The sequence below is a fragment of the Hypomesus nipponensis genome, chromosome 13, assembly GCF_054491055.1.
Source record: "Hypomesus nipponensis isolate SF chromosome 13, ASM5449105v1, whole genome shotgun sequence".
Lineage (NCBI taxonomy): Eukaryota > Metazoa > Chordata > Actinopteri > Osmeriformes > Osmeridae > Hypomesus > Hypomesus nipponensis.
The window spans coordinates 6,690,001-6,702,500 of NC_140373.1; the positions used below are offsets into that span (position 1 = coordinate 6,690,001).

The following is a 12,500-nucleotide window of genomic DNA, read 5'->3' on the forward strand; positions in this document are numbered from 1 at the left end:
CAAAGACAACAGAAAATCACACGCCGTCTTTGTTTTACAATAAAGACTCTCCGGACTCCAATAGACTTGCCTACCCGCCTTCTTCCCCCTGTCTGTCATATTCAAGGTTCCACTGTGGTCAAGAGACATGGTGATGTAACAGCATTGACGAAACACCTCCCAAGAGGAAGGTAATAAGAGTCCCAGTGAACCAGGAAGCCATGACCTAGATGTGTAGCACTTGGCCTCTGTGGACACTGTCCCCAGCAACACTGGCTGGGTGTCTGGGAGACTGTTGCTTGTTGACTAACATTGATAAAAGACTCGCGGCCCTCGTTCCCCCTAGAATACTTCCTCTCAGACAAACTGGCCCAGCCGGGATGAGCGTGGATGGTGTGGCGCAACAACACGTCCACTGAATCATCAACGAGGGAGATAGAGGTTCTGCCACCGACGGGCAATCAAGTGTACACCTCAACTCACACATGGCCAGGCTGCACAAATACAAGACGTCAAGCAACGGCAGATGATGCCCCACCTGACTGGCCCCATCACACGTGGGTGTGGGTTGAGGAGGGTGGATGACTTCTTTATAGGCTCACGTGTCAGAGGCAGCTCACTCGCACACACTGGGGAGTCGGTGTGCGTGAGAGTGTGAGAGAGAACAGGGATGACTCATTCAGCCTTTTCACTGTGCGGAGGCAGATTGGGTCTGGTCTCTTCAATAAAATGGGGGAGAGAGAAAAATCGGAGATGGACAGAAAATGGTAGGGATGTCCGGAGGGAGAAAACCCTCTGGAATTCAATTGTACGCACGTCATGAGCAGTCGATGAGCTCATCACTACAAGTAAACAACCTGATGTTTCAGCTGAGCCTCTCTGAAGGCAATCTCTCCCACCATCCCTGCTGGGTCCCCCTCTGGTCCTTCACAGCATAGAGGATGGAGGCCCACCAAACATAGGCCTGTCCCATTTCATCCACAGTGAAATACAGTACAGCCTTCGCATAGATAATCCATTCTCGCTAATCTATGAAGTCCCTGTGGGAGGCACACCCACAAGGTCTACGGTGCAAGCTGCCATGCTCAACCTGAAGAGATTTGCTGAATGCTGAGAAATTTGGAGGGGTGTCGAAAAACAACAACAGGAGTGACTTAAATAGGTCTCCTGCACACCTCATTACAACATGCCAAGCCTTATGTCACTGTGTAGCCTAGCTACAACTGGCAACTATGCTGAGCAAGGCTAACCAAGGGCTTTGGACATTATTCAAGCAGTTACAAGCTATACAGAAAAGACCCGGAAAGTCAAGTATCAGAAGTGTACAATTCTAACAATAGTTTGGTGGTCTGAGTAAGTAACAGTCTGTAGGTATCATGCACAGTGCAATTTGTATTGTAGATCCTAGTAGCCAACCATATGCTGATACAACAAAATAAGTCCTACCTAGAGTGTTTTGACAACAATGAGATCTCGCTTTTTATGGAAGTAGACCCATATTAAACCACCCATCCTCTACGCTTCTCTTCTTGTCTGAATCACACTCTGGCAGAGTTACCAAACAGGAAACCCCTTACTCACTTCCTCTGAACACACCCACACACACAGACACACACCGCAACCCAAATGGGGTGTGAGCACTTCCTCTGGTTGAAGAAGAAAAATAACACTGACTAGTGACAATGTGACCGGCCGGGCTGCACCGCTCTCTCTCTTTGTGTGTGTGTGTGTGTGTATACAAGCTGGTGCAGCAAAAGGTCACTGATATTCAGGCTCAGCAAGAAACTTGCAGCTGCCCTAACTCCTGTATCAAAGTCAGAAAGGTGAAATGCAGTACAGCACAACCACCCCCACACCCACATTGACACACACAAGCACACACACACAGACACACACACACACACTTTAAAGGGGGCAGCCAGCCATTGCACAGCCCAGCAGAAGTCTATCATAGCTTGACCCAGACTCACAGACCTCCCTTTCACTTGCCTGCACACATACACAATGTAACTTTGCATAGCGCTGAGCTGTCCTCTGCTCTCTAACTGTCTGTCATCATCCACCAGTGAGGAGCTGAGTAGAGGAGAGAGGAGAGAGACTGGGCAATGTGCCAGGGTAATGTACAAGCAGAGGAAATGCCAGAGGTCAGAAAAAGGCTTTAGACAGTTCTCCTGCACTGCCAACTTTTTAACTGCAGCTTCTCTGCATAGTGAACTTGTGTTTGCTCCACAGCACAGAGAGAGACATCTCAAAGACTATACACAACTTCAAGAGAACCATTATTCACTACTTCAACAGAGCCTGCTACCTTGAGGTAGCAGTCAGTAGTGACACATTGTAATATCAGTCTCCTTCCTGGTTGCCAAGCTCCCCTTCCTATCCAGTGTGACACTTTCCTGCCAAGGAAAAGGAAATATATTGAGCTGTCTGGCTCCTCTCCAGCCCTTATAGGGATGACGGAAGCCGCTTGGAATTGTGGGACGGACACAGGGGACTTTGGGACTGGCTTTTCCCTGCTGCTACGGCAAATGCTGCCGCCGCAAGGGCATCTGGGAAAATCATCCATCTACAACATGGAAAATAGCTCCATCATCATGAGAGAGATGGATAGAGCGAGTAAGAGAGACACAGAGAAGAGAGAGAGAGAGACAAAGACAGAATGGTGTGAGAGAGATAGAGCTGTGGAGAGAGAGACGGAGAGTGAGCGAGTGAGAAGGAAGGAGAAAGAGAAGGGGGCTTTTCCAAAAACAGGGACTTACAATCAAGGTTTTGTGTTCATCTGACTGTTCTACTCTGCAGAGTCAAAGAGGCCTACGACCATCCCACAATGTCTTTCTATCTCCATCTCTCCCCTTCTCCCACTACACAAAGACAAAAGTTCAAGTGAGAGTGAATGAAGTGGATTTGTCTCGGTGAGGCAGCCGATGTAGGCTACATTGTTCTGCTTTGGTCACGGTAGGGAACACAGGAAGGGCCAAGGAGGAGATGAGAGAGCTGAGAGAGACTAATTAAAGACAAATGTAGAAAGAGAGCAGTCAGGGGCTGCACATACACACAAAGGGGCTGGGTGGGTGTGCATGTGTGTGTGTATGCACATACGTGTGTGTGTGTGTGTCAATGTACCATGAAGTCATGTCATTTTTCCAGAGCACAGAGGAGGGTAGGGGTGGGGGTCTACTGCACCAGCCCCACCCCTCAGATTGACTCAATAACTCAACCACAATAGCCCCTCCCCCATTAAGACATTACACACACACACACACACACACCAGGTCCAACCCCTTCTGGATGGAAGGGGAAGCAGCCCCAGGCTCTCCCTGTAAATGCAGCCTGGCTCTGATTGCTGCCATTAAGGAGCCAGCTGTGCAGTTGGCAGTGAAGGATCATCTGTGTACTGCCTGTCTGCGTGCGCCTCCCTCTGAACACATGCACCACATACACACCCACACCTCTGAACACATGCACCACATACACATACACACCTCTGAACACATGCACCACATACACATACACACCTCTGAACACATGCACCACATACACACACACACCTCTGAACACATGCACCACATACACACACACACCTCTGAACACATGCACCACATACACACACACACCTCTGAACGACAACACACCCGACACAATGAGCTAAAACGCGACCACAGTGAGATACAGTAGGTAAAAAAACACACACATGCACAGACAGGCACACACGCACACACATAAACACACACACACACACATGCACAGACAGGCACACACGCACACACATAAACACACACATCAACACAGACAGGCACACAGTCATACATCTGTAGAATGACAGCCTGACACAGTGTTCTTTATTACAGGCAGGCCTGCACTACCCCCTCAGGCAGCTCAACGCACGCACACACGCAGAAGCACACACACACACACACACACATGCACACGCACACGCACACACACTTAAGCAGATGACTAGAAACTCAGGGGGTAGAGGTCATGGAGGGCGAGGTCTGTTGAGCCAGTAACACAAGATAAACAAAACCACCCAACCTTTTTACGGCCGAGCAGAGCAACTAGACCGCATTCTAGAACACTCGAAAAGTCCAGTGACATTTTAACGACCGCGGTGCAGGGAGCGAGAGAGAGAGAGAGAGAGAGAGAGAGAGAGAGAGAGAGAGAGAGAGAGAGAGAGAGAGAGAGAGAGAGAGAAAGGGAGAGAGAGAGCACAGAGTTCTGGAGCGGCGGCCGAGAGTTCTTGAAGGTCCTCCGCTAATCAGAATAAAACCCTGGTTCCATCCATCAGGCTGGCGGCTGCTGACAGGCTGCTGGGGGTCTAACAGGCAGCACGCGGGACAGGCCAGGGGTGTTAGCTAATGAAAAGTCCTCAGCAGGAAGACATGTGTATGTACCTGGAAGCACCAGTGCCGACACACGCCCCAGTCACACAAACATGGCCATACTCTAAAGGGGGAGCAAGCAGATGTCTATAAATAGAAAGACAGGAAGTGCTACCTTGTTTACGGGACGGCCTCGTGAGCTAATATTGAATATGGCACCAAGGTCAGTGTGTGTGTGTGTGTGTGTGTGTGTGTGTGTGATGGGGGTAAGGGGGTAAAGTAAACTGGTTTGTGTGTGTGTATGAGAGAGAGAGAGAGAGAGAGAGAGAGAGAGAGAGAGAGAGAGAGAGAGAGACAGAGAGACAGAGAGACAGAGAGAGAGAGAATTCAAGTATGCATGTGATAAAGAGCAGCATGGCAGAAGAGTCAGGATAAAGTAAACTAGTGTGTGTGGTGTGTTAGGTGTGTGTGTGTGTGTGTAGGGGGGGGCAGGGCAGGGGGGTAACATAAGCTAGTGTTGGAGGAGAGGAAAGAGGGGGAGGAAGGAGGAGGAGAGGAGGTAAAGTAAACCGCATGTCCTGCATTTGTCTTGATGACAGCTGACACAGACACCCCCATGGGAGAGGAGAGCGGGGGGGGGGGGGGGTGGAGAGAGAGAGAGACAGAGAGAGAGAGAGAGAGAGAGAGAGAGAGAGGAGCAGGAGGAGAGCAGGGGGGGAGCAGGGGGGAGGGTGGAGAGAGAGAATCAGGAGGAGAGCAGACATACAGAAGGAGGGGGGGCTGGTCTCACAGAGTTAATCATTTCCTCGAGGGATCCAGGAGGGGGCATTACAAAGGGGGGTTTAGAGCTCTGCATGGGGGACAGCTGTGTTTGAGAGGTCAGGGATCATCTGGACAGACCAGAATATGCTGCTCAACAGGAAAGATTGGGAAGATCCCGCTTAGCAACTATCCTGTACAGTCACCCATAGAGTCAAATAGACAAGCAACAAACATACCCCATCCTAAACATGGATAATGTAGACAACATGAGCACATGTCACACTACACACCATGAGCCTGGGTTATATTGAGTGTAACCTATTGCCCTGGATCAGCTGTATCAACAGAGTGGATGACAGCTGACAGCTGGTCAAAAACCTTCCGGAACCAGTGAGTCGGCAAGGCCAGCTACCCACAAGCCCAGCTCGCCTCCAGCCCAGCACCCCTCCAGCCCAGCACCCCTCCAGCCCAGCACCCCTCCAGGCCAGCACCCCTCCAGTCCAGCACCCCTCCAGCCCAGCACCCCTCCAGCCCAGCACCCCTCCAGCCCAGCACCCCTCCAGGCCAGCACCCCTCCAGTCCAGCACCCCTCCAGCCCAGCACCCCTCCAGGCCAGCACCCCTCCAGCCCAGCACCCCTCCAGCCCAGCACTCCTCCAGTCCAGCACCCCTCCAGGCCAGCACCCCTCCAGGCCAGCACCCCTTCAGCCCAGCCACCCTCCAGCCCAGCACCCCTCCAGGCCAGCACCCCTCCAGGCCAGCACCCCTCCAGCCCAGCCACCCTCCAGCCCAGCCACCCTCCAGCCCAGCACCCCACCAGGCCAGCACCCCTTCAGCCCAGCCACCCTCCAGCCCAGCACCCCACCAGGCCAGCACCCCTTCAGCCCAGCCACCCTCCAGCCCAGCACCCCACCAGGCCAGCACCCCTTCAGCCCAGCCACCCTCCAGCCCAGCACCCCACCAGGCCAGCACCCCTTCAGCCCAGCCACCCTCCAGCCCAGCACCCCACCAGGCCAGCACCCCTTCAGCCCAGCCACCCTCCAGCCCAGCACCCCACCAGGCCAGCACCCCTTCAGCCCAGCCACCCTCCAGCCCAGCACCCCACCAGGCCAGCACCCCTTCAGCCCAGCCACCCTCCAGCCCAGCACCCCACCAGGCCATCACCCCTTCAGCCCAGCCACCCTCCAGCCCAGCACCCCTCCAGCCCAGCCACCCTCCAGCCCAGCCACCCTCCAGCCCAGCACCCCACCAGGCCAGCACCCCACCAGGCCAGCCACCCTCCAGCCCAGCACCCCACCAGGCCAGCTCGCCTCAGCCTGCTCTGGCTCACTGGCTGGACGGAGTAATGACTTCTCATGCGGCTGCTTTCAGGATTATAAATCAACCCCATTGTTCTTCACAGGAGTGATTTCATATTCTGCATTCCACCCCACGCAACGCTCGCTGCATAATCTATCCCGCGAGCATGACGGGCTGCTCAAAACCCAGAGGAAGGGGGGCCGCTCGCCTGTGTGGAAGCGTGTGTGTACGTGCCTGTGACGCCCAGTGTTTGTAAACATGGACATTAGGCTGTCAGAATCAGCCAGTTTCACTCAGAGCTCGCATAAATACGCCTGTCAACAGACTTAACAGCACAGTCCGTAGCTAGTTCTAGGAACACATATCTCGAGCAGAGCACTGGATCGGATCACTAATAGGGACACAATTAACACCAACACATGTTCACGTGCGCACTGACATCCATACCCCACATGGCAGAGGAAGAAATACATAGGTTTGTGTATCAGTCAATGGTCTCTGGATCAGTCAAGCCCAGTCAAGCCCAGTCAAGTAGGCTAAACCCTGAAGCCCTGGGTTGGCCTGGGTGACATCAGGATCAGAATCAGAGCGCAGGTACAACATAGACTAGACACAGACACAGCTTTTGACCCCAGAGCTGCAGGTGATGGTGCGTTGAGAGAGAGAAAGAGAGAGAAAGAGAGAGAGAGAGACAGAGACAGAGAGAGAGAGAGTGACAGAGAGAGTGACAGAGAGAGTGACAGAGAGAGAAGCAAAGAAAGAGAGAGACAGAAAGAGACAAAGGGGGGTGGGATTCAAAGAGAAAGAGACTGGATGAAGCAAGATGCTGACTCAGGAAGACTAAGTAAAGGCTGCAAATGTCTTCTCTGCTGGAAGCAAGACCAGCTACAATAAAGAGTCCAGCTGCTGTGATTGTGTTAGGGAAAGAGGACTACAGACAGAGGTAACCAGAGAGAAACGGCGGGAGAAAGAACCGGAGAAAGGGAAGACAGTCAAAGGACAGGGATAATGACTGCACTGTGAGGAAGAATAAGGAAAGAGAGTGGATGAGAGAGAGTGGGTGAGAGAGAGTGGGTGAGAGAGAGTGGGTGAGAGAGAGTGGGTGAGAGAGAGTGGGTGAGAGAGAGTGGATGAGAGAGAGTGGATGAGAGAGAGTGGGTGAGAGAGAGTGGGTGAGAGAGAGTGGATGAGAGAGAGTGGGTGAGAGAGAGTGGGTGAGAGAGAGTGGGTGAGAGAGAGTGGGTGAGAGAGAGTGGATGAGAGAGAGTGGGTGAGAGAGAGTGGGTGAGAGAGAAAAAATTGCAGAAAGGAGAAGAGGTGAAAAGATGAAGACCGACAACAATAGTAGTAGCACAGCTGATGCTGGGACAAAGAGATGAATGGGGAGTGTAATTAGCGTTTGGCGAGGAGTTAGCTGAGGTAATTAGGCCTACGTTACATAATGGTTTAATAACAAGGCAGAGAGAGCCCCGCCTGGTGCCTGGTGCCCGAGGAGCTGGTCTGGGGCAGTCACCCTGAGTTATGGTGGTCGTTAACCTGGAGGTGCTGCTGGAGAGGGCATTGCGCTGACCTCCCTGACCTCCCTGGAGAAAAACCATTACAGACCAGTCTAGACCCAAAGGGTGGGCAGAGATTAGATTATTTATTTTTTTATACACAAAAGTGTGTTTGTAATGTGTAAAGTGTGTTTGTGTGTGTATATCTTTGTACCGAGTATCAAAGATAAAAAGAAAAGCCAGAGTGTAGGCCTACTACTGTCTCCATATCTGTCACTTTTCATCCAACCCTCCTCCCTCCCTCCCTCCCTCCCTCCCTCCCTCCCTCCCTCCCTCCCTCCCTCCCTCCCTCCCTCCCTCCCTCCCTCCCTCCCTCCCTCCCTCCCTCCCTCCCTCCCTCCCCATCAGTTGATCTGCCTCCCCCGTTCTCTCTCTCACTGACAGACTTTGAACTCTTATCTCCCCTGCGTGTGGCAGATGGCGCTGTGTGCTGCGTTACATAATCAAAACAGCACATTTCCTCGGCAACACACCCATCTCTCCCCTATCCGAGAGCAGGCCCAACACCGAAGCTGTTAAACATTCATAGGCCTGTCAGAGGCACGGAGACAACACACATCCACAAACAAAATCCAAACCCCCCCTGTGATCGCCTGTTTAGCCCAATGTTCTTATGCGTGCTGGTGTGCGCGTGTGTGTGTCTCTGCGTGCACGTGTGCTTACACACAGATCATCGCACCAACTCTCATTTTCCCCAAGTGCTCCGTGGGACCAAACCTCTCTCCAAATAAATAATGAGTTTATTGTCAGACACAGACCTCCCACTTCAGAAAGCCCCAAATCACCCCATTCCTCATAACAACCAGCGTGTTGTGAAGTGTGTGTGTGAGAGAACACACAGCTGCAACTGTGAGTGCTCTGCAGTAAACACAAGCGCCACCACACAAGAGCCATGTGAGTACATACTGTATAGAACAGTTGGCTTCCATAAAGCTGAAATTCAGGACCAATGCTGCCGTGAGATCAGAACCATAACAGTATATTAAATGCATATGATCTGATAAAGGTAACTGTGTTAGCAAAAGATCGTCGAGGAAACCTTCAATAAATATCTACAATGCCTGTACACAACACGGCAATGAATGCAAGAAATAAACTCTACATATTGTATGACATGGTTTTCCACAGTGGCTGAAAGTGTGCGTGTGTAGTGTGTGTGTGTGTGTGCGTGTAATATGTGCGTCATGGCTATCAACTCACCAGGGTGGGCCACTGGATGTGTTTAGCCTTGGTCCCTTGGCCCTGCAGCAGTCCTCCTCCTCTCTCTCTCTCTCCTCCTCCCTCCTTCCTCTTGGCCCAGACCAGCTGGTGCTCCAGCAGGAACACCTGGAAGTCCTCGTACACCTTCACCCACTCGCGCTTCTCCCACTCCTGGTCGTCAAACTCCACATACACCTGCAGTCAAGGGGAGAGAGGCAGGCGTTAGATTCGGTTCATGTACTCCAAACAGGAAGAGCATCATTGTTTGTTGATTCATTTTCATTTCAACATGAGAAATAGATGGCCAAACCACAGGTCATAATAATCATAACAAACGAGCGGATTGGACCAGCCAGTGTGAACAAGTGCACTATATCATAGGCCTGCTGGTTCTCCAGCTGGTACTTCCACAGAGGAACACTGATATGTGGGCTGGGTCTGAAGGTTAATGATGTGTTGAGTGGTCAACAGCACAGACCAAGAGTTCTTTTTAATAGGCAACTCCTCCCAGCAGATAAGAATGTGAGGTGTTGACCTATTACCTCCTGTAGCCAGGGAGGACTAAGCCAAGTCAAGCACTCTGCTACAGGACCAACAGAAGACGACACGAAACAACAAACAGGCCCGAGCTTAAAGTGTGTGTGTGTGTGTGTGTGCGTGCATGTAAGTGACAGCCGATGTTATCTCCGAGCACTTCCCACGGTTCACTCCCACACACCTCATTTAAACGTTCAGGACAGCGTGAGCTCACGAGCTTTCCTTCAGAGGCTGATACAAATGATGTCACGCCGGCTGTGTATGATTGAGGGTTTTTTGTCTCAGCACGGTGTGCGGACGCTCGACACACACTGGGTGTCAGAGACAAAGGAGAAGCATTGAGAGGGAAACTCCAGTTTCCAAACACGTCGTGTTGCACAACCCTAACCCCATGTGAATGACAAGAGTGCTAACAGGCGCAGGTTGTGCAATGTGGATTTTCGACCAAAAATGATTCACAGATCCCATTTATCATCGACACCATTCCTAATGCTCAATGTGTTGTGTGTGTGAGAGAGAGAGAGAGAGAGAGAGACAGAGAACAAGTGAGGAACAGGGCTGTCACTGCACTGACACCAAGTCAGATCAACCTCCTACTCATCAATCCATCGTTCCCTCCGTTCCCTCCTTTTCATATCTCTCTCTCCCTCTCTATCTCTCCCTCCCTCCCTCCCTCCCTCCCTCCCTCCCTCCCTCCCTCCCTCCCTCCCTCCCTCCCCCCTCCCTCTCGCCCTCTCTCTCTCTCTCTCTCTCTCTCTCTCTCTCTCCCTCCCTCCCTCCCTCCCCCCCTCCCTCTCTCCTTCTCTCCCTCTCTCTCTCTCTCTCTCTCTCTCTCTCTCTCTCTCTCTCTCTCTCTCTCTCTCTCTCCCCCTCCCTCCCTCCCTCTCTCCCTCTCTCTCTCTCTCCCTCTCCCTCTCCCTCTCCCTCTCTCTCGGAGCAGCACACGTGACTATGCCCTCTGACGCTCCCCTCCCCCACCACACGCCAGCTATCCCTCGTTTTCGCTCCCTCTTTCCTCCCCTCCATTCCTCTCTCTCCCCACCCCCACCCTGCTCGGCTCAGTGCCCCACACAAGCCCCTCCCCCTCATCACTCCGCTGGCAGCAAGTGGGATCACTGAGTGCATGTCTCCCTACTCACCCTCTCCCTCTCTCCATCTCTCTCATCCCTCCCCCTACCCTGTAAATCAGCACCAACACCAGACCCTCCGATCACAGAGGACGAGCGACTCCACCTCACCTACACCATCAAGGACAACTCTCCTCTCTCTCTCTCTCTCTCTCTCTCTCTCTCTCTCTCTCTCTCTCTCTCTCTCTCTCTCTCTCTCTCTCTCTCTCTCTCTCTCTCTGTCTCTGTCTCTCTGTCTCTCTGTCTCTCTGTCTCTCTGTCTCTCTCTGTCTCTCTCTCCCCCTCTCCCACCTTCTCTCTCTCTCTCTCCCCCTCTCCCACCTTCTCTATCTCTCTCACTCTCTCTCTCACTCTCTCTCTCACTCTCTCGCTCTCTCTCGCTCTCTCTCCCCCTCTCACTCTCGCTCTCTCCTTCCCCCTCTCTCTCCCCCTCTCCCCCTCTCCCCCTCTCCCTCTCTCTCTCTCTCTCTCTCTCTCTCTCTCTCTCTCTCTCTCTCTCTCTCGCTCCTCTACCTTGGACAAAGACTAGCGTTACCTCCATTGGCTGACAATTCAACACTTAGAACCAGACCGAGTGTTTCCTCTAGCTAAGACTGCTCCTTTCCAGGGCACTAAGGTTCAGTTAAAAAGGAGTCTTCCTCATTAGCCACAGAAAGAGATTGAGGGAAGGGGAGGGAAAGAAAGGAAAAAAGACGGGTTCAAGGGAAGACAGAGGGCAGGCGAAAGCAGGATAGTACTGAAGAGGCGAAGGAGGTTGTTGTTTGTGTGTGTGTGTGTGTGTGTGTGTGTGTGTGTCTAGGCTGCGACCGGTCAGCCCGTGGCCAGGCTGCCAACTGGGGATTAGTGGCAGCCCATGGCCTGGGTGGGGAGACCAGGCACAGCTTGGCACGATGCAACTATGGCACAGGCTGGCACAACATGCTGGCCCTGCTACGTGCAACACTACAGCATTGTCAAAGCCTTGTTTACTAGCACCGCAGCCTTGCATACAAGTGACACAGTACTGTTAGGACACTAGGATTTGTACAGCCAAGCAACTAACTAGATATATTCTAGATACTAACTCTAATATCCTAGACAGCTAACACTGTCTAGTCTATTAGACTGGGTGTAACCTAGCATACTACAAACACAGTCTTGTATACTAGAACTGGTATATAGACAAGCATCTTGGAAATATCATCGCTGAAGAAACCTGAAAAACCATGGTGCAAGAAAGGAAGTGAACTCGGAGGAAAACATCTTCTGGTGTCTCTGCTTTCTGCCAGGCAAGGCCTGTAATTACACAGTCCTCATCAACCACAGACGAGAGGGAAAATAGGTCACTCCTGGTTAGACACTGTGGCTCTCTCTCACACACACACACACACAGTTTCAGACACACACACACACCATTCCAAACACTAGCACGCAAACAGCCTTCCTGTCTCATTTGATCAGCCCGACCTATTCTGAATGGTTTGTAATTGTCAAACGACATGAGAATGTGAGAGTGAATGAGAAAAATATAGTATAAGCAAGACGAAGTGCTCGAGATGGAGAACAACCGATACATTGTGAGAGAGACACCGCACAGAGAGAGGGTGATTATATCTGCCCCTATCTCCCCCTGCGTTGTTCTACTGTGGTATCCTAGACTGCCCCTGCTCCATCCCCACCCCCTGCCAGGGACATCTGCACCCAGGACACTGATATGGACAACTGGCCAAAGGTTGAAAC

The 12,500-nt window shown here is 52.1% G+C and overlaps 1 protein-coding gene across 6 annotated transcripts in view; it reads right to left on the reverse strand.

Annotated features, from left to right (window-relative positions):
• Positions 1 to 12,500, reverse strand: part of jmjd1cb (jumonji domain containing 1Cb) — an 83,224-nt gene that overhangs the window by 44,696 nt on the left and 26,028 nt on the right. For all 6 annotated transcript variants that reach the window (XM_084669708.1, XM_084669705.1, XM_084669707.1 and 3 more), the window contains exon 2: positions 9,118 to 9,312. In XM_084669708.1, the coding sequence (XP_084525834.1) occupies positions 9,118 to 9,312 (195 nt within the window). The remainder of the gene's footprint in view (positions 1 to 9,117; positions 9,313 to 12,500) is intronic.